At 31.8% G+C, this 24,176-nt stretch overlaps 1 protein-coding gene across 1 annotated transcript; it reads left to right on the top strand.

Moving 5' to 3' along the window:
* Nucleotides 1-21,894: 21,894 nt before the first annotated feature.
* LOC114178634 (uncharacterized) lies at nt 21,895-23,944 on the top strand. The gene is made up of 3 exons (XM_028064650.2): nt 21,895-22,053; nt 22,226-22,420; nt 23,495-23,944. Exons 1-3 carry the CDS (start codon nt 22,021-22,023, stop codon nt 23,759-23,761), a joined length of 495 nt encoding a protein of 164 aa, XP_027920451.1. The 5' UTR covers nt 21,895-22,020; the 3' UTR covers nt 23,762-23,944.
* Nucleotides 23,945-24,176: the final 232 nt, after the last annotated feature.

The following is a 24,176-nucleotide window of genomic DNA, read 5'->3' as shown; positions in this document are numbered from 1 at the left end:
CCCTCTGAATCACACAGTTGTAGTTGTAGATTGAACTTGGTTGAACTTGGAGGCATTTTAGCTTGGTTGGAGCTTGAAGAACACATGTTTGGTTGCCTAGGAAGATCCTTCATCAGGTTTTGTTGTTCTTGTGCCTCTGTAGTGTTCCTGGTGTGATTCCAAGTCTGTGAGTGGGATTCTTACAGTGTTAGGGATAGGATTTTTGTGGGATTCAAAAATATTGGTGTTTGTTGTATTCAAAGGTGTAATATTTGTGTGATTTTTGTAAAACTTTTGATAATAGTGGAAAATAAGACTCAAGTTATTCTGGTAACCTGAATGTAGCTCCTTGAGTGAACCAGTATAAAATCAAATTTGTGATCTTCTTTTCCTTATCTTGTTCATGATTTAAATCTCAAGAAAACCAAACAAATCAAACTTTTTTAGGTGTGCATGCATTTTTACGTTATCTGATAGTGTAATCAAGTTATATTGATTAGAACGTATCTTGTTGAAAAAGCATGTTGTTTGAGTGAGTTTCATGCATTTCGCATTTCTGCATAATTTTCCAGAATATTAGCCAATTGATTTCATATTTTAATTTGTTGAGTCATAATGTATGATCAAATTAGCCTGCTGCTTTTTATTTTAATCAATTGAAAGTGTACTCTCCTGCAACATTTGTTTACTGATTTTGTGGTCAGTTTGATTCAACGAAAATGATTCTTTAATTTTTTTAAAGTTTTATAAAGCCAATTCAACTCTCCTTCTTGGCTCAACCAACCATTTCAATAATTACATTTAAAAGGTCTCTTGGAAGATAATGAAAGTCTTAGGGAAATATATGTTCTATTATTTGGTTGGAATTTCTCCTATCCATTCTTTATCTAAAGGGATGATTGTCATTTTGTCGGGTTTTGTCGTGTATTTTGTATAATTGGAAGTATTGGTAGTTTGAGTGGTGAAATCTTTTAGTCCAATAAGAGTATTGACATATTGGAAAGGGGTACACTAGTGTAAAAGTAGGATTTGACATCGCCTAATATGCTCCGCTTTTAAGAAAAATGAAGCCTATAGTGATGTGATGACATTTTTTAATATATTTTCACAAATATAGGCAATGATTCAAGGATAACAGAAACTTGTACCCCGACCGCATAAGTATAAGCTTTGATGCTTTGGTTCTTTAAATAATCAAATTCTATAATGACGCGTGGCATTTTTAAAAATATTTGCATAACTATAGGCTACATTTCTTTAAAGAATCGAAGCATATAACTCTGTAAATATTTTTAAAAATGCCACTACGTTTTTTAAAGGCTTTACCTAGATGTCAAAGTATAGGCTTCGATTTAATCTAGAACCAAAGGCTATACCCATTTGCATAGGATAAATTTGTGAATTTTTACAAGTTGCAAAAGGTCTTATTGAATAATGTCGTTTCATTCTTCTCCTTCGTCACTACAATTTCACGTTTTCCTCCATTATAGCCTTCATTGAGGTTGATTTTTGTCTTCATTATCGTTTATCTTCCTTTTCATTTCTCGTTTATCTCTTCCTTTCGTTCTTGTTTCTCTATTCCTTCTCCCAACTTCATTTTTCTTCTCTCTTTGGTTCTACCGTTGCATTTTGGTGGTCATTGTCATCTTTTTGCGTTGGGGCATAGCAGCATTGTAGGTTTGTGTTGGTCTTGGTCTATTGCGTTTGGGACACCACAACATTTTTATTGTCTTGGTTGTTGGTTCGCATTTGAGCGGTTGGTCTTGGTCCCTCTTGCTCTCATTCTCACTCGTGTTTAACTGAAGCCTATTGCTTTAATTAATTAATTAATTTATTTATATTTTTAATCATTTTATGCTTCGGTTGTCTTACCAACCAAAGCCTATTTCTAAAGTATAGGCTTCGGTTAGAAAAAAAATTCAATGACAAAACCTTTTTTACTTTACTTATATATGCTTTGGTTTTAGAATCGAAGTATAATGATATAAAAAATGGGTGCCAAAACCCTTGATTGTACTAGTGGTATATCTATTTTTGGCTAATGTCAAGGGAGTTTTAAGAGTATTGGCTAAAGTGTGGTAAATATTTATCTTTTCCTTTAATATCTTCTATTTCGAAATCAAAAAATTATAAAAGAGCTTCCCATCTTGCAAAAATATGTTTCGAAACCAATATTTGAACATCTTTTGTCAAAACACTAGGTGTTAGATTTGCAGTCAGTTCTAATTAAATTCTTTTTATTAAATAAAGCATAGGTTAAATATGTAATTATCCATGTACTTTTAGTGAAAATTGAAATTAGTTCTTTTTCAAATCTTTGGTCCAATTTAGTACCCAACTTTAGAAATACATGGATTTAGTCATTTTAACCAAATTTTGTTAAGTTTATTTGATGCCTCAAACATGTTTTCTCAACTAACATTGAAACAGAAATGTGTCAAACAGCGTAAAAAACTCAGATGCTATCATAAAATGCGTTTGAAACGTTAAATAAATGTAACCAAATTTAGTTAAAAAAACTAAATCCACCTATTTCTAAAATTGGGGAACTAAATTGAGCAAAATTTCGAAAATGGACTAATTTCAATTTTCACTAAAAGTTAAGAGATCAATAACGTATTTAACCCATAAATCATCTTGAAACTTCTGCAAGAATAAAATGAAAATTTTCTTTTTTGACAGTAGAATATTTTTGTTGGGCAGAATGTGAAATTCCAGAGTAATAACGAATTATTTGTTCTTTTGAAGATCCTGGTATTTTTTGTTTTAAAACTATATTCTAATTCTGAAATATCTATTTCTACTATTGAAAAGGCTTCTGGATCTTGTATTCCTAAATAGGTAATTTTTTAACTAATTCTTTAACTTTTACTATTGCCTGTGCCATTTCGTCATTCCAAGGTTTTGAATTTTTTTTAAGTCTTGTAAATAGTGGTGCATAAATTGTTCTAATATTAGGAATACAATTTTCTACATAATTGACACATCTAAAAATATTTGTAATTCTTGTTTATCTTTCATTTCATTTGGAAATTTCTCTGCAGATTCAATTAATCTTTGTATTGGTGTAATTGTTACATGATATATTTCATATCCTGAAAATATTATTTTAGTTTGAAAATTTTGTATTTTCTTGACTGAAACTACTAATCCATTTTCTCTTATTAATTTTATAAATATATCTAAATGTTCTCTATGTTCATTTAAATTTCTCAAAAATAATAATACATCATCTACATATTATATATATATATATATATATATATATATATATATATATATATATAATATGTCATTCATAATATTTTGAAATTCACTTGGAATATTTTTCAGTCCCTAGGACATTATGCTCCATTCATAATGTCCAAATGGTACAACAAAGGTAATTTATATCTATCTTTTTCTTCTGCTTCTATTTGATAATATCCTGATTTCATATCAAAATTTGAAAATATTGCAGCATTATGTGTTGTCTTAATTAAGTAATTTTTATTAGGTAAAGGATATGTAAACCATTTTAATAATTTATTTAATGGTTTATAATTAATTACCAATTCTTGTATTTCATTTTTACAATATCCCAAATATTCTTGATTCATCTACATTGGTTTATAATATCTTGTAAACTAGTATTTTTAAATTGTTCTTAATTATATCTTTTTGTGCTTAATTTCTTTATTCAACATATTAATTTGTTTTCTTTTATTTCTTGATATGATTCCATTAACAAATTTAATTCTATTTCCATAGGTGGTTTTAAAAATTCAAAACATATTTCTCTTCCCATTGTATTGGTTATTAACCCCTTGTCAGTTAAGCCAAAAAGGATATAATATGGTTAAAATAGGTGTTCCTAAAATCGTAGGTATTGTAATATTTTTTTATTAATACAAAAGAGGTATTTAACAAATTTTATTTTTACATATCTTAGCGCTAGATCATTTATATCTAATATTCATTTTGGATTCATTTTTGCACCACTAACTTTTTGGTTTAATTAGTCGGATGGTACCTATTTTTATTCACATGTGTCAGTTTGATATCCGCTTTTAAAAATATGTCAATCAAGTCCAACTTTTGTAAAAGTGTCTTAATCAGGTCTCTTTCAAACAAAAATTATTAAAGTCATTAACTTATTTAATGACTTTTACCACTAAATTTTAATATAAATATCAATACTTAAATTTGTAAGTCATTTTAAATATCAATACCGTTAACGGTGTTAATAATTTTTTACTGAAAAGGACCTAATTGAGACATCTTTTCAAAAGTTAAGACTCAATTGACATTTTTTTAAAAGAGAGTACCAAACTGACACATCTAAACTAAACGAAAGTGGGTACCATCCGATTAATTAAACTTAACTTTTTCTACTAACTTTCCATAGTATTTTGTGGGTATTAATCTTTCTTGAATACAATTAATATCATGAATATGTTAATGTTAATATTTCAAATCGTTCTTCTTTAATTATTAATGTATTCTGGTAAGTTGTTATTAAATATAATAAATTAATATAACTGTTACTTGGATTAGCCTCTTCATTATTTTTTATATTTTCTTTTTTGGTTTTCGTTATTTCTTTTCCTTTTAATTCTAATAATTTATACTCTAATGCTATGTCATTTTCTTTTAATTATTGAATTTCTTTTTTATAATTTTTAATTTCTTCATTGTAAATTATTCATAGTTATATGATGATTCAGGCCTTTAAATTATTATAAATTTCTTTATTTATTTTTTATTAAATTACTTAATTGTTGTAAGAATTCATTTCTAACCTGAAGAATCTTCTAATTTATCTATTTTTGATATAATTGTATTAGTTTGTTCTCAAGTTATCATATCGATAGTTTCACTACATTTCTCTATATCCTATAAAATAGGTTGGATTTATAATCTACATCCATTACACCTAAATCAATTAGATTTGATTTTTTTTTTCAATCCAATTTAAATTAGATTAACTTGATTGAATCTACTTTATCAATTAGATTAAATCTAATCATATCAACTTATTAGGCTTGATTATTAGGTCTATTAGACATGGACAGAGCTGACTTGACTAGACATGGGCCCGATTCAACTTGGCTAAACATGTGCCTTATGTTGACTTGGCTCAACTACGATTTTGGCCAACTTAGCCTGGCTTGGACTTTAGTCGACTCGACTTGACTTAGAATTGAGTCGACTCGGCTTGACCTAGATTGTGTAAGCTCGGCTTGACTTGGACTTAGGTAGACTCCACTTGACCTAGACCAAGGCAAACTTGTGTTGACCTATGTCTATTTCAATTTGCTTGCCTTGGGTTTGGATCACCTCACTTCAACCTTGGCCAAAGTTAACTTAAGTAAACATGGGCTCGGACCAACTAGACTCGACCTGAACTAAGATTGACTCAACTCGACTTTGGCCTAGAACAAGACCGAATAAACTCAACCTAAACCGAAATCGACTTGACTCAACTTGGGCTTCTACTACTAACTAATCTCGACCTTGGTCACGAGATAGCTCAGCATAACCTTTCAACCAAGTCAACTCAACTTAATTCTTTAGCTTGTGTTACCTTCGATTGACTCTTGGTTGACACAGCTCGACCTTCAACCCTATTGATTTGACTCTATTCTTTAGCTCGAATAGACTCTTCATCTTGGATGACTTTACACTACTTGTCAACTTTGGCCTAACTTGACTCAGTATAATGTGGACCTACTGTAGGCTTAACTTGACTCGATATAACGTGGGCTCGAATCCATTAGGTCTAAGGTGGACCCAACTTGATTGAGCCAAACAAGGGACAAACCTGATTTAATTAGGTTTAAATGGCCATACTCAACTTGGTCTAAGGTGCTTCTAACCCGCCTTAGCTAAGATGCACCCAACTCAACTTGATATGGGTCCGACTCAAATTGACCTTTTTGTTGGTCTGACTCAACTCGGTCAAATGTCGGCCCAACTCAACTATATCCAAAGTGGGCTCAATTTAACTTATAACAATATGGACTCTATCAACCTTGACTTAACTTGGATGCAGCGTAACCCGAATCCAACTCAAACGATGTACATGACTATCCTATCTATCTTGATGTGAGATTGACTCACACCTATTAATTCACATATCGACCTTAACCCATCAGACTTTTTTGCTTCTTTTTTAACCCTATAAACTTTTTGACCCTATAGTATTTTTTTTTTCACTTTGACCCATATAGATTAAATATATTAGGACTAAGTCATGCATACTAGGCCAAATTGACTGGTTTACTTAAATATCACAATCTTCACCTTTTTTTTTACTTTAATTTTTTCTCTATGTACACTACTATATAAACTTTTCCATATATCTTTGCATTAAAAAATTAGTAAACCTTGAGTCCATTTTTTTTACTAGGACAATTTATATACTACAAGAAAATGGCCATTAATAACCAATTTTAGTGACCAAAAGTTATTAGTCACTATAATTGATTAATTTAGATACCAATTTACAAAATAAAAAATTATAATTGATCTCTAAATTAATTTCTAAAATTTAGCTATCAAGGTTTTAGCTACTAAAAAAAATTATTCACTAAGTATTAGCTACCAAGGTTTTTATTACCAAAGGAAATGGTTTCTATGTAAGGCCCACTTATTTTTCTGTCCTAAAGTTTAAGGGCCTTCCCTAATCTGTTGGGTCTAAGGCTGGCCCATAGGGTGTCCAAAACCCCTAAACCAGCCCTAACCCTCTAATTCTATCACTTCTCAGAAAATAGCTTCCCCACTATCTCTTAGAACTGCAGCAACTGCTAGGGTTTGGCTTCTACTTCCTTGTCCAGCTAGCTCGTCTTGGTGAACTCGTTTTAAATATGTTTCGCTATTTTCCAACTCTCGAATATGCTCCTGGAGTTGTAGTGCTCGTTGGCTTAGGTGTCGGTGTCTTTGGCTAGCATTTTCCAGGTAAGGGAAGCTAGGGTTTGCTTGTTTCTTTCGATTTTTTGCTTGCTTTGGTTATGTTTCGGGATTGTATGGCTTGGTTGCTGTTATAATTGCTTGGGAATATGTTAAAACATTGTTTGGCTTCAAATGCCTGGCTGTTGCAAGCGAGCTTGGTGTTTTTGCCTGGTGTTTTTGCCCAAGCGAGCAAGTCTCGCCCAAGCAAGAGTACCAGAAGTGCTCCTTGGGACTTGCGCGAGCTGTCGCTCAAGCGACAAGCTCCAGTTTTGAGCGAGAGTCCATCTCGCTCAAGCGAGGAGGTCTCACCTAAGGGAGAAAACGTGAAAGTGCCATTGTTCCATTGTTCGAGCTCTCGCCTAGGTGAAAGGAGCTCGCTTGATCGAGGGCTTCTAGCCTAAGCGAGAATTGGACAAGGATGTGCTCATGTGTTGTTTTCTCCTCTATTCTTGGTTAATGGTCACATGTTTGATTGAATTACTTTGTTAAAGCATGAATTGGGTGATTATGCATGTATTAAATGGTTCATGGGCTAAAATTGATAAGATTGTATGATTATGCGTATGAAACATGATTGGATGGTTGGTTATAAATTGGCATGAGATTGGTATGCATGATTATTTTGTGATTGGTTGGTGAGACATGGCTATGGTATGGTTTAGGACGTAATTCCATGAACCTCTTGGTGAGATCTCACGGTGGTGCCTCATGGTTTAGGACGTAATTCCATGAATCTCTTGGTGATGTCTCATGGTGGTGCCTCATGGTTTAGGACGTAATTCCATGACCCTCTTGGTAAGGTTTCGTGGTGGTGCCTCAGTATATAATTAAGTAAGGATTCAAGTAAGGATTGCATCTTGAAACTCTAAAGAGTCAGTTAGTCTCATGTAGAGCGTACTGACTCAAGTGGTGAGAGTAGTAGGAGGCCCTATTCTTTGGCAGCATAATGACCTTAGATGTTTGAAGGCTAACCTTATGCATGGTAGGGTGAAACCCATTGACAATGGCTCTGCAAAGCAGTAAAGGCCACCACAAGTGGAAACATCCGGTGAATCCGACTTATTATATGTATCCGGATAATTGAGTCTTAGAGTCTTTCATTGTCTACTATCACATGTTTGGTTGATTTATGTATCTTTGGCTTTTAAATTGTATGCTCAATTGTATGATAAACCCTTTTCACTCTAGCTTACCCTTTCTGATTGCTCTTGTGCTTTGTGTGTGGTTTCTCCCTTTGCTATGATCATCAATTTATTGATGTCAGCAGATGTAGGAACCCCTCGTGGTCATCAGGGTGATGGAAACTCCGCTGCGTAGCTTATCTTGAGTTAGATCCCCTTACTCTGAGTTTTCTTTTAGGGTTGTGGCCTATGTATTATCTTACTCCTTGAGCATATATTTTGGATACTGTTAAACTTTTATCCCGTTTTGTTAATGGCATCGTGGTGTGCCTTGGTTTCTTTCCTAGAAACTTTTGGATAACTGTAAAGAGTGACACGTATACTCCATGACTTTGCTCTTTATATTATTTTCCGTGATGTTTCATTTAATTAAGTTTATTTATTAAATGGGACGTTACGTTCTACATTATCTCTAATTAATTGGTGATAAATTTAGCAATCAATTATAATTTTTTAATGATAATAATGACTATTTTACTAACCAATAATTTTTTATTTTGTAAATTGGTATTTAAATTGGTCACTATAGTGACTAACAACTTAAACTCACTAAAATTCATTGTTAATGAAGTATTTTTTTTTTGTATTAATAACATTGAAATTATTTTCTTTTTATCATATTTTAAAGACTTTATTACTGTATTTCTTAAATGTTTACATTCTCATATTAATAATTATTTTAATCTAATTAATTATTTTATTTTTCCACGTTGTAACATTTTATTTATTTAACTATTTTTATGTTATATATATTATGCTAATAAAAGAAACATCTATGTTAAAATATTTATGGTAATATTAATTCCATGAAGTACATATAGAGATATAAACAAGTCCTTGTGGGTATTGTTCGAACCCGTCCTCATTTTGATAGGGAATCCCCGCATTGACTGGGTATGGGTATGGGTATGGAGAATCTCCGACTTTTTTAATTGGTATGGGGATGGTTATAGGTATGTACATATCCCCGCCATAATACCCGTCCCCGCCATATCTCCGTCATCATTTAAATTATTAAAATATTCACAATTAATTAAGTAACCTTATATATATATATATATATATATATATATTTATTTATTTATTTCTCAATTTTTTATTTCTTCTAATTATTTGGTTTGTCATGAAACTCATTCGCATCTCCAATATATTTTTCATCTTATCATAACATTTATGTAATTATGTTAAAATGATGTATGTCAATTAAAAAAGAACTATATCTCATATTTGAATATTTCTATTATTTTTTAATATTTTTATTTATTGTATATTTTCCTTTCACATGAGTATGTTCAATACTCTCAATTTAAGTGTTTAATAGCCTAAATCTTTCATTTACTAGGTAATATAAAAAAAATTCTTTACTTATTTTTATTAATTTTTGTTTCATTTGAAAAACTTTTTTTTTTCGCTAAAACAATTATTTTTCAACCATTGAGTATATATGTTGATATTTGAAAAGTGTTCTTAGATGTCTAAGGTATTTTTCATCTTATCATACCCTTAATTATACATTCGTTCTCCTTTGTGTGATTTCTTTCAATAGTTTCTCAAATTGTTTCTAAGACATACATTCGTTAATTTTTTAATATTTTTATTTGTTGTTTATTTTCATCATGTAAAATACTATTTCAGTATATTTTATCTAATTATTTTTATTTTCTAACTCATTATATCAATCATACTGTAATTTTTTACTATAATTGTATAAATAATTTTTATTTACTACAATATCAAAGTTTAATGTAATTGCCATGAATATTTTTTTATCACCATCCAACATATATTGGAGTTCAAAAGATACAATAATCATGTTAAATTTGTTTTATTATGTTTATTATTTGTTATTTATGTCATTTTGATTAAGTGATGTATTATCATTTTTATTAGTGTATAAAAAAATAGATTAATTAGAATTTAAAAAATTAAAGTAAACAAACATTTAAAATATATTTTAATTTGAATATTTGTTTTCCTTTAAATTTTTTAAAAATATTTTTAAATTTTATCAACTAGGTTTCATTAATTTTTGCAGTTTGCAAATTTAATAAATGTTTTAGTTCTCATGAAATTTTATTTGGTATTCCAATCTAAAATGTAAACAATTATAATTTATTTCAAAGTATTTGATATCAAAGAAACAATCATCCTCCTAATATTGAATATTTGATAATATTATGTTTCCTTTACCGTATTTTTTTATTATTTTATAAAAATTAATTAAAATTTATATTGAAGTTAGTAAGGAAACGGATACGAGTATGGGTACAAGATTATACCCGTTACCCGGTGGGGATGGGGATGAGATAAAACTTTGATATCCAGTAAATTTGGGTATGAGGATGAGGATGATTTTTTTTTACGGAAATAAATATGGAATATTGAAACTCGTTCCCGTTCTGTCCCGCTCCACCCCGCCCTGTTGCCATCCCTAACTGCATATGATTTGGCGAGATGTTAAAAGAAAATTGACATGATTTTTGCTGGGTGAGATGATGCTATCATCTTTCTTTTGCGCAAAAAGCCTCAACCTGCGGCGTAACAAAGCTACGACAGGCAACTTTTATCGGGTTTGATGTATGTTTCTCATTCATTTAACGTCAATCCAAAACTTAACATCGCCTTCATTAGAAAACGTCATTAGCAAGAATCTAAATCAACAACAACACACCCTTAATCATCGAAATTATAAGACATCACAAATAGTTTAGGCGCCCAAATTTCTCTGGATCTTAGTAAGATTAAAGAAAAATACGAAGTTATCCAATTTTAAATATTACACTATTAAAAATACTATATTATATGAGATCTTTTTCACAAATTTGTTAAAAAGAAAACTTTTTCTTATTATTTCTTCTAAAAATCTTAATTGACAAATAATTCTTTCGTAAGTAATTATTTTTTACAAAATTATAAGATTAGTAAGTATTTTCTACTAAATTTGTTATGAAAAATATTTTATACGAAATATTTTGAAAAAATAAATTGACATTAATTTTTTGCAAATTTTTTTCATAATAAAATTTATAATTATTTCTTACAAAAATAAAAAATTCAAAACAAAATTAACAGGAAATATAATTTTTTTAGTAGTGTTAGGTAAAAAAAATGCAATCAGATCCTACATTGAAAAAGTTATTTATCTTAATTAAAATTTATTTAAAATACAAAAAGATCATGTGATTTATCTACTTTTTAATTGATATTAAAATTAGTTGAGAACTAAGACACAGGGCGGAGCCAAAAGTTTTACGGGACCAATTTAAAAAAAAATGATGATTATGAGAAAAAAAAAATTATATGGATTCTATTTGTAAGAAACTTAATATTTTTATGAAAGAAAAGATAAAGTATTATCTTTAAAATAAAATATTAAATAAAACTTTTTTTTTTGAAATATTAAATGAGTCCTATTATATTCTATACATAATACAATAAAAATTAAAAAATAGTAGAAATAGCCATCACCCTTGGTCTCTCTGGTTATATTACTACTATCTAATGAAAATATATTTAATGTTAGGAAAAAATTCAGAGTTAATATAGTAATAAGAGAAAAATATAAATAATATTCTTTTAAAAAACCTAAATATACAATATGTAAATATTTTAAGGATTAAAACTTTAGAAAAAAATATAGAATTAAATGCAAAATTGATAAAACTTAAAAAAAAATGTCAAAGTGAGTCGACTTAATTTACATATAGGTTGTCTCATTCCAAATTGAGTTAAAAACAAGTCAGTTTCACCAGATAAACTCTTTAGTAGATTAAAACTTTGAACTAGATAAACTCTTCATTAGATTAAAAATTTTATAATGGTTCACTCTGTTATGGGTTAGTGGATTAACACATTTTAAAATATTTTATTCTTCAAATTTATTTTATATATTTATTACAACATAATTAAGTTGAATTGACTCAAATCACTCTTTCAACGCAATAAAATAAAAATTATCACTTATCTCATCAAACATTATTATAAAAATATTTATTACAATATAATCAAAGAGGCTTTACTCAACTAAGTTTACTTTTTAATAGTAGTACAATAAAATGTGCACTTATTTCACCAAACATTATTATAAAGATAGTAGGTGGATATTAAAATGTCAACCTACATAATTTTACAAACAAATGAATTAAACATCAAAACTATTCAAATATTTGTTAACAACATTTTTATATTTAAAATTATCAAACTATCAATCTATATAACTAGAAGTAGTAAATAGTTATAATAAAAAAAATTACTAAAAAATAGTAAAAAAATAATAAAGGATTGTTATTAATGGGTAGTCAACCCATTTTCAACCCAACTCAAATTCGTTTAAGCATGAATTAAGTAAGTTGTGTTCAATTTAATCTACATTTTGAAAAAAAAAAACTACTTTTTTCCAACCCAATCCAAGTCAAACTCGTGGTAACTCCCAAACTTCACAATCATCATCTCAACATGCATACATTATGTACACCATAACACACATTCAATTTCATAATATTTACTATCAACCTTCCACATAAATCACAATCACGTCATTAAAATATTGCATTGAATATACCATTTAGACGACGCCTAACGTCTCTAACTTAGCACATAATCGCACCAAAATTTCAAAGAAAAAGTATCATTATAACTCAATAAAACAACAATCGTGCGTGGCATTTATCTTTAACTTCATATCTCCAATCTACGATCAAAATGGTCAAACTGAAGATCTACATGTTATAGATATGCTTTCAAAATTTCAGCTCCATACAATGACTAACAAAGCAAGGAACTCAATTCTACCGCAACTGCGCAAACTAGAAAACATACGTAGTTTCCCAGTGACTAGATTTTTTTTTGCCCAACAAGAACCAGATTCGAAAAATACTATTTTCTTCTTGTCCAACGAATATATACCTAGGAACTCACTTTATTCTAGTCGGTCAATGACAAATAAACTCGCCCCATGTAATCCAAATACAGTCCAAAACGTAAACTCTACAAAATTTGGCCTATCGACTTGGTTTTCTCAAGGTTCTTGCACTGAAAAGTATCCATTCATGATTCCAATCATTAAAATACTATAAGTTGTCAAATTAAACTCTAAAATCTCAATTTCCTTAAAAAAAACCCATTTGAGTGATAAAATCGCCAATCACCAAATTAAATCATTTACTCCAAATTTATCCTACCAAAACCAGAATTTTTCCTTTCATATCATAGTTATGTTCATAGCACCCTTTCTATTAATGAAAAAAGAAACCTTTTGTTAGGGATCATGATCCTCCGTGATGATATTCGCACCAGGGAAAAAGAAGATGATAATAGATGAAAGCAACAGAGAATTTGTGAAGGTGAAAAGGTATTGTATTGATTAAAGTTGAATGTTACAAAGGGGAAATAAAACTCCTTTATATAAGAGCAATACAAAAAAAGCTAACTCAGCATTAGGCACAAGGAAAAGCGGACACATGTAAAGCAAGAAGCAAACAAAGAACTTCTAAACTAAACTCTAAGACCCCCCGCAAGCTGGCAGAACAAGTTGTATATGCCAAGCTTGGAGTTGAGTTTTGTGAATAAACCAAGAGGGAGAGCCTTTGTAAGGATGTCAACAAGTTGGTGATTGGTCTTGATAGAGAGGAGCTTCACTAATCCTTGTTGGATCTTCTCTCTGATGGTGTGACAATCTATCTCTATGTGCTTGTATGCTTATGGAAAACTGGATTGTTGGCTACTTTTATTGCTAAGGCATTGTCACAGAAAATCACAGCAGGTTGGAGCATGGGTATGTTGAGATCATGCATAAGGTAGGCAAACCACTAGACCTCACAAACAGTTTGGGATAAGGCCAGATACTCAGCTTTAGAAGAACTTCTTGATATGGTATTCTGATTCTTTAATTTCCAATTGATAAGAGTGTTTCCAAAGTAAATCAAATACCTTGTGACAGACCTGCGGGTGTCTATGCAACCTGCCTTCCATATTGTGTATAAACAATGAATGGTCAGCAAAAGATGATTTGAAATTATTTTTAAGAAGGAACGAGGCAAGTTGAGCATACAATTGTCGGCTAGCTTGGCACAAACCATAAAGAAATTTATGCAAAAGACAAACCTGTCCAGGCTTTGTATTGAGCAATCCAAGAGGAATATCCATATAAATGGTTTCATCCAGCTCTCCATGTAGAAAAGCGTTGTGGACATTCAATTGAGTCAACTTCCAAATTATAATAGCAGCAATGACAAGAATAAAACGTATCGTGGCAATCTTCGCAACTAGTGCAAAAGTGTCATGGAAATCTAAACCTTCAAGTTGTGTGAATCCCTATGCTACCAATCGCGCTTTATATCTTTCTATGGATTTGTCAGCTTTGTGCTTTAATTTGTAGAACCATTTACATACCACAGTATTGTTGTTGGTTGGAAGACCAACAATGGTCCATGTCTTGTTATGGTCAAGAGCTGCTAGTTCCTCACCCATGGCAGTCTTCCAGTTGAGAACAGCTTCTTTGTATGTTTTAGTTTCATGATTACTGTCAATGCTAATAGTGACTTGCTGAAAACGAGTTGATAGTCTAGACAAAGATATATATGATTGAGTAGGGTATTTAGTTATCTTTATGCAAGCCAAATCAATGTGATAATCCTTAAGATATGAAGGTATGCTCTTAGTTCTAGTAGACTTCCTTTGAGGTATTTCAGGACAGGTGGTTTGTTCAGTAGAAATATTGTTATCAGATTGTTCACAATTGTCATAGTTTTTAATATGGTCATCACAATCAAAAATAGAATTACATGGCTCATTAACATGGAGACAAATATTAGCATCATTGATGGTATCATTAATGTTGTAACAACTAGGAAAGACATCCTCGTAGAATAAAACATTACGGGAAACTTTAATAGCATGACTTTTCAGATAAAAAACAATATAACCTTTTGTATGAGGCGAAAAACCAAGGAAGATTCTAGATCTGGCACGAGGCTCAAATCTGGACAACCAATGGTAACCACCAATATGTCCTCACACCCTTGGGGAGTGAAAGATCCCTATGTGCTTTGCTCCACCAACTAATCCTACAACCCAAACATTTAAAGTTAAGATTAGAAAAATATGTTGATAAACATTCAAAAAGTAGATTAGTTCGAGTTCCTTACCATGTGTCTATCTACGCTCTACGCTTCCTCAAATGTGTAATCTCTTGATGGTCTTGTTGGCACAAATAGTCTGGATGATTTGGTGCTTGAAGATTTTATAAAGGTACATGAAGGCAATGCCTTAGAACATGTTGGAACCCAATGTCATTCACACGATCATATACTTGTAATCCACTTAAAGCCATTAGAGCTAATTCATTTTCTTAACACCCATTAAATGCTTTCTTTAATTTATAGTATGCATAGTTTGTACTAAGAAATCTCTGATGTCCAAAGAATATTGTTTTCCTTCTAGGTTGTAATTGATGGTGACATATGCCTTCTTCATATATAGGGCATGTTTTGTAACCCTTAGTATTGTAGCCACTTCAATTGTCATATGCTGGAAAGTCATTGATTTACAAAATAACATGGCATGCAACTTGAAGGAATCAACAATGTACCTGTAACACCCTAGGTGGATATTACTAGATAAAGCAATTATCATATAATTGCTTTGGAATTGAAATAATATATAAAGTTCCAAAATGCGGGAAAATTTAAAACTTATAGCGCAAAAGTTCAAACACGTGCAATTCATCCTCGCTACGAATCCTTAATAGAAAATAAAACATAAATAAGACCCATTACAAAATGTCTATAATTCAAACATAAAGGAAACCCCCATGGTTTTCCTTGCTCCATCTCTAAGCGTCAACGTTCTCACCTGGATTCTCATCTGCTCCCGTGTGACAAGTCACACGATCATCGCCAAACACAAACAAGAAGGGTGAGTCGAGAAAGAAAAATAACACAATAAATAAATAATAAGAATTTAACCCTCACCCAGTTATGTTAACCAATTTTAGTTCATCAACTCCTTTATGAAGTTTCACCCCAATCTCATAACTTATATGAGAAAGATTGATGATTCATTATTTTTCCTTATTTCATTGCCTTTTTGTGCCCATCTTGAGGGTTGTTTAATGCTTAATTATCTTTTGTTAGTGCATTTTTCACAATTGAGCTTCATTGGTTCATTATTATGAATTTTGAGTAATTTGACATTAATTGGTCTAATTTTTGTTTCTAATTGTTTTTAGGTATTTTGTGGAGCAAATTTTGTAGCTTGAACATTAATCTTAAGATGAAGATAGAGTTTTCACATCATTGCCACGTCTATGCCTTGTCATTTAGCTTGTCCACATCACTAGGCCACCATTTTTCAGCCCATAGTGACATTTTTGTAATTCTGAGTGGTATAATGGCCGTTTTGTAATTATGAGCAATTGTGGTGATGTGACCACGTGTTTTTAGGTTTTCTTAGAGTAGTAGCAACTCTCTCTTCTCCCACAATCTGATTTTGCGTTTTGGCAGAGCACCATTGTTAGGGTTTATGCATTTTGTTGAATCTTCCACACATTGGAGCAAATAGTAACATTTTCTGCACATTCTCTCTTTAAATTTGTGTTTTTTGTCTTCTTCTCTTCCCCTTCATGGGCAACTAATTTTAGTATGCATTGATTCCTTGCATTGAATGAAATGAAACCTTGAGATTAATGTTTTGTTCGGTTGGGTTTTGTTATTTCTTCGTTTTGGATTTGCGTTTGCGTTTAAAGAATCCAATTTGTTTTTGCTTAATTTTCAGAGTGAGAAATTTGTTGATTGTGTTCATGCTTAATTGTGACATATTCATGAATGTATCCACTGCTTAATTGCATGTTGAAGTCGTGGTTAACGTTTGCTTAGCTAGTTAATGACGAGTTTCATGAGGGATAACAAAACCAATTTAGTTTATAATCTGGGATGGGTGAAGTTCTATTTAGTGCAAGGAATAAATGTCGTTTTTGCTACTGTTTAATCAAATTTGCAATTACGTTTTAATCGTGTGTTGAAGTTGTAAAACAGCCAAACCCCCCACCGCATGTTGAATTGTAATTCTGAAAGGCTTTGAATGAGAGGATGATCACTAAGAGACAACATTGGTTCAACTACTAAGTATTACATTTACATGTTTAATTTGGTCGAGTACGATCTCGATCAAAGATCCATTCACAACCTTGGTCCTTAGGGATTATCATGCTTCCACGAACCTACCAGCTCGTGGTCTAACTCTACGAATCTCCCCACCCGTAGTCCAACTCTACGAACCTGCCCGCTCGTAGTCCAACATGCGTGAACACCTGCTATAAACCTCCCCGCTCATAGTAGCCTCAGGTGTGAGCACGGAACATACAAACCTCCCCGCTCGTATCCCCACACAAGAGTACAAAAGATATGGACCTCCCCGCCCGCATAAAACATGCATTTCCAATCTCTGTTATGAACCTTCCTACTCGTAACTAATCCAGCATATCCTTGACCAACTATCAAGATCATCCATGCAAATTCATCTACAATGGACCCCTACCCCTACATTGTCGCTTGGCGCTGCCTAAGCGCCGCCAGGCAAAATCGTACTCCAGATCGCCTGATGGTGTTCTTCTACCGCCAGGTGCTATGCACCTAGTGACCCTGTTATTTGTGGCTTATCGCCTGCATCTTATTTTAATTTCAAGTATATTCAATTATCCAATTACATGAATCTCACTTCATATCAAAAGGTAACACTCCTAGTTACCAATTATATTATTTTACTTTTCTTATATATACATATATGAAATATATTAATTGTTCCATTGTTAAAACAACACAAGAAAAATAGCAACCTAAGTAGTCAACTACATGCAGCCAATACATAATAAAACATGCCCCTGTAACTTTTTTTATGCCACCACATAATAAATTAACTAAAACACTAATCCTAAATATCAAAACCACACTTTCATATTAGTCACCTAAATTGTATATTTATGAGACAAAAATATAACGTTAAATATATATATATATATATATATATATATATAATATTTTAATATAATTTATACCCCTCTAAAATAAATTTTGAATATTTAAGTTTAACCTTTTATATAATATCACCACCTTTATTTTTTTTATCACTTAATAACCCAAAGATAACTCAACTATAATTATAAAATCAACAAACCAATTCTTGAAATCACCCCATAAAAAAACTAAAGAAAGGAATGGCTACACCCCAAAAATCACGTGATGTAATTTGTCCAAAGGAATGAAGACTACCTCTATAAGGAGTGGGACCCATGGATAAAGATTCTCTAATAAAGAGTGGGACCCACGACTAAAGAAACAATGCCATGCACTTACGTAAGAACCATACCACCAAATCAAACATATCAACAACTTCCTCTCATAATATCTTTAAATCTTCAACTAATGGGGTTAAATAAACATTAATGTCATTTTCTTGTTGTCTTGGACTTGAGATCATCAAGGATAACATCACATATTTGCGTTTCATGCACAATCACGTAGGTAAATTGTAAATCACTAACAAGACAGGCCATGAATTATGTTTACTGCTTAAGTTACCATATGGATTCATTCCATATATAGCAAGTCAAAAGTTAATGTTCCTTGAATCATCAGAGAAAATCGGGAACATGAAATCACTTTTTTTTCCATTGCAAAACCATTTGATGGTACATCCATATGCATTACAAAATAATCATTTCAACTATGGAACTACAAGAAGATACCACTAGATTTTCGCAAAAGGACCCTTATTATTATATTCAAAATTTTCATCTTTCTCTTTGTATCTTGATACCCCACATTGTGGACATTGATCTAACTTAGCATATTCCTTCTTGTACAAGACGCAAATGATTAAGCATGCATGCATTTTTTTTTACTACATACCCATCAAACACAATATCTTATTTGCATCATAATTGTGTGTTTACAATGTGTTACCTTCAGGAATCATATCTCTCAACAACTCAAGTAATTATGTGAAGCTTTTATTAGTCCACCCATTTCATGCTTTCACATTGAACAATTTTAATATCACTAACAATCGAATATATTGAGTGCATTCAGAGGTTTTTCCGTGTCACTACACAAATTGGCATACACATGAGCACGTTAAGGAATGATCGCCAACATCACGAGTCATTTCCTCTAGCCGACATCGATCTCCAAATCAACTTTTTATAGTTATGCTTTAAACACATGTACACTCGGCATGTTTATTAATTCACAATACCATGTCCATTTTGTGTAGCTCTTTAGGAAACCATCACAAAGAACATGCTTCCGAATAACTTCAGTTGGTAGTTTTCGCTCATTCAAACAATTAACACATGAGAAATAGAATCTTCCATTATTGTTCGAAACATTCATCTTTGCAAATTCAAGAAATTGTTCTACTCCACTCTTGATATTCATTTGTTGTGTGTATAAAATTTATCCAACTCCAATCCATTGATGCGTGCATAAACCAACACCTCTGCTTTTAGTTAGTGTTAAGAAATAGCCAAACACACAATCCTTCAATTATGAACTCAACATTACCACCACACGACAACCCAAACAATTAATCCATGTATTGAGGTGTTTACACCTCAATTCAAAATATTTAAATGGAATCCCAGATTTCAATTTTATGCAGGGATGGGGAGAGGTGAAGTTTGAAAGAAATAGAAGTGAGCGAGGTGAGGCTAAGTGTTGCGTTTTATTTACACTCCATTATTTGACTCATGCGAGGGCAACAATGGTGGCAACTTCACATACAACCTTTTGAGGCCAACAAGTTCTCCGAAGTTCATTGTCATTATATTCTATGTTGCTAACAAGTTAAAAGTCATAAGACTTGAAAAGATGAATATCTCATTGGGTACTTCACAATGGATGAGAATCTAATATGTTATATATTCTTTAGGAAGATGAATATCTTCCTAGACTTTAAATTCCCTCACCCTATATGACATACACTGTGGCACATTTGTTCAATAAGTGTTGGAGTATGTGAAAATGGAATGAAGAAGACAATGAAATGCAACTGCAACCTAATCTTCTGAGAATGAGATCACTCTTGCAAGAGTTAGAAGATGTCTTCTAAAGAGGCTTCACAATATATACAACTTCTCAACAAAGATAAGTTGCATTCATTCAAGAACTAAAATATAGTAGATTCTCATTCAAGTAGGATTGAAATACATATAAGACATCTATGAATAAGTAAGTCAAGTACATATTTAAATCATCATTATATACGGAAGAATCTCGTCTCATAAAAGATCTAAAGTTATGATTATTCTAACTAAGTTTGTTTGTGAGAACTAAAAATAAACCAATTAAAAAAATTGAAAATAGAAATAAACAATACTTTTTTCTTGCCTCTTAGTATTTTTCTCTCTATTAACTATTCTAATAGAAGGAAAACACAAGAGAAGGCTCAAGAATGTTGCAACCCAAGCCTACATTATGTTACCCTTTTCTTTAGTTCTACAATGCAAAATTCAAAATTCCAATACAATGGGTAATGAGTAATGAACTCACAAATCAAAGTATTGGCTTAGGAAAGACTCTATACAAAGCTTGAATATCTCTTGCTACTGAATATGGTCAAATTTGTGTTTAACCTCAATAGCTTCTTCAACCAAGCTTTAACACTCACTCTTGTTGTTACTAAGTCCTGCAAAGAAATCAAAAGTTGACCTGGTATAAAAACTCGCTATAAAAAGTGATTTTCACTAGTATATCTATGTGATGATGGTTTGATAATAGATCATATATTGAAACACATTGAAGAAACTTCATTGTTAATTACAAGGTCTTTCCCTCGCAAACTTTTTTTCATAAACAAAAAATAGTATATAAATAAAAGTATTTTTTTAATTTTACTAAATTTCAATATATTTGATCCTTCCAAACTTATATATACTTATAAAAAAAATTATGACACCCCAATATATCTTTTTAACGATATGCGACTTTTGAAACGAATACATTAGGAAAGACGTCCTAAAAGTAGAGTATCTCATACAACATCTACATGAAATTACATTTTATTCTTATCTTAAGGTTAAGGAGGTGTATGCTCTCATTGCTTCCTGAATTCATTTTTGTTTTTCAACTTAACCTTAATGTATATTCTTTTATGTTTAATGAGAGCTTCTCTTTCATGGTTGAAGCTTGAAGATGTTCAAAGTATTCCTGAGTTAATACTATACATGTTCAAAAGAATAGTACATAATAAGCTGTAGCTTGACATTGAAACTGTTACATGATACGTACTACTTTATGAATGTTACATGCATCGAAATAAACGAACGGCTACTTCAAAAGTGTGAAGACTAAAGTCATGGCAATGACGCGATATTTTTGCTTTCGGCTCTCGCTTTCTCTTTCTCCACATCTCATTTTCTAAGCTTTGATTTTGCTCTTTACGATGGGTGTAATGTAACTTAGCAGCAAGCACAAAATCTGTAGGTTATTTGCTTCTTGCAATATCCAAGTAAAGCAGAAAGTGTGTGTGGGATAGAGAGAGAAACTGAGAGAGAGACACCAACATTTTCAACCCAACTACACTGCTACCCTTCTTAAAAAGCAGCAAAGCAGAAAAGAAAAGCCATGCCTCTGATTCGCCAAGAGACAAGGACCCATATGAAAATTAAAAAAATGAAATAAAAATAAAAGAAAGCGAAAGGTTAAAATTTTAAAAGCAGTAGCAAAATCCCAATGGGAATCTTTCTTCCCCTTCAACTGTACAAGGTGATCCCACATTGCCACCTCTCTCTCTCTTTCATTCTGCTCTATTACACCTTTTTATGCTGTCTTTCTCTTTTCCTATCTTTTTCTCTTTCTCTCGCTCTCACAGACACAAACACACACAACAGACAGACAAACCAACATTTTCTCAGCTTCTGGCATGAGCTCATATGTTGATGGGATTTTCATTTGGGGATCATTTTGTAAGTGCTCTTAAACCTTCTCTCTCTCCAACCTATTCCCTCATAAAATGGTATTTGGAGAATGTGTTAATGGTGAAGAATCTTTGCTCTTTTTTTTTTCTTCCTTTCTTCTTCCATATTCTTGTGACACTCAGCATGTGGTGCTTACGCAAAACAACTTTTTAAATATTAGGACCAAAAGGAGAGCGAGTTTCGCTTGATAGATGAAGCCAGTGCAACACAACAACAAAATAGTATCATCATGGAAGTTCATCATCTTCAAGGGGTTGAAAAAAGCACTGATTTTTTCCCAGTTGAACACCCTATGGAGCCACCAGATGAAGATCGTCCGGTAAAATGCCCAATGCCGGAGTCTTCCGTTATTAATGTAAGCATACATGTTTTTTGGTTCTTTAGTATTTTATCATATGATGGCATGACAAACAGGGATTTTGCATGGTAAGGAAAAACAATGCAGCTTCGCTTTAATGTTTGTTTTGTGCCCATGTTGATTCCTTGTTTCTGCATTTGTCTTATAGTTTTGTGCTCGTAATAGTCTCTTGCTTGCTAAGGGACCGACATGTAAAGTTTCTGGAGATGTACTTTATATATCGCAAGAATTTGGTATACTAAACATAAAATTTTTTGGCCTGAAATATTTGGAAGACGTATATACTAGAGTAGGGGTACACCCTTCTGAGCTTCTCTTTCTAGCTCTGAATACAGATGTGGAGAATGTCTTTTAAGGGTTTAGTACGGCGAAGACAAAAACAGGAAGCTAGAAGCTTTTGAAAGAAAAGAACTTGTATCTTAATTGACCCTTAGTACGTGCAGATATTTCTCATAATGTATCACAGGTGTTTGCTTTGAAACATAAAAGAAAAATAAAGGAAAAGAAGGAGAAAAATCTTGTATACGGAGATAATGTATTTCTCATCTAGCAAGATGTTCGTCAAAGGTATATTTGACCTTTATCAAATAAATTTCAGTTGTCCTAAAACATTTTTAATATTGATTCTCTCAAGATAGTTATAACATTTTTAAAAAATTAGTAAGAAAGTATTATACAACATTTCTCAATTTTATTTTCTAAATATCCATGTCAAGTGGAAAAGATTTAGAGGTTTATTTTAGTTAGAGAAGGGCTGTATATTTTCGAGTATTAAATAAATAAATAAAACACATTTAGTTATTCATTTATTAAAACACATCCAGAATTATTCTGCAAACGATAAATAATTGAAGTTAATGAAAACTAGATATATCCTGATGAATCTAATTATTGGTTTCTGTAGAAAAGGTTAAAAAAGGAAGTTAAGAACCAGAATGTTTTAATTTTTATGTTTGGTTTCACTGATTGTTCCAAAGGCCCTCAGGAAACGCGGAGCATGAGGAGTACTTCCATATTTGAAGTTGAATGGGAAGTTGAGGGAAGAAACTGACATAAATGTGATTTTTGTAGGATGAAAGGATGCATGAAAAGAGGTTTGCAGAAAGCTTAAAGAAGAGAACAGAAACAACAAGGGTCGTCGGAGATGGGGAAAGAACAACTTCCATGGAAGCAGAACCTCCAGCTCGAGGGGTACGAAAGAGGCATCATAACCTCACAAACGGAGGCGGAGATCTTGTGATGACTCCATTGATGAGAATGCCACCTCTCCCTCCCCTACCATCCCAGAATATCACCATCTTTCAGGTGCTGCAACAGGTGGACAAGTTTGAGTCTTAACAGAGAAATAAATTCTATCACAACAATCCATGAAACTAAGGATGCATTTTGGTTATAAGCTGAGTAAGATTCAATAGAGCAAGAGGAAAAACGTTGAAGCAAGATCCCAAGTATTCATCTTGTGTGGGTCGTGAAAAAAAATGTACCTCGTTTTCTACTATATCCAGATATTTTTATACTTCAGTGTTTGCAAATGTGCATATCATACAATTCCTCGTCCAGTGGCATGTTGGATAAGTTCTTCCTAATCTTCATACCAGTTAAAATTTATGGAAGACTACGAAATCGAAAATGAAATTCTAAATCATGAATAAAACATACACTATTCTGTGATTTCTAACAGATCTGTTGAAAGTGTGTTATACTACTGATATTTGTAAAGAAAATTGTCCATAACTAGGCACGTCAATAACTG

Source organism: Vigna unguiculata, chromosome 3 (genome assembly GCF_037176805.1).
Source record: "Vigna unguiculata cultivar grain cowpea cultivar isolate G323 ecotype 2 chromosome 3, ASM3717680v1, whole genome shotgun sequence".
NCBI classification, from domain to species: Eukaryota; Viridiplantae; Streptophyta; class Magnoliopsida; order Fabales; family Fabaceae; genus Vigna; species Vigna unguiculata.
The sequence above is the reverse complement of the archived record's forward strand: the minus strand, read 5'-3'. Positions and strand labels throughout refer to the sequence as shown.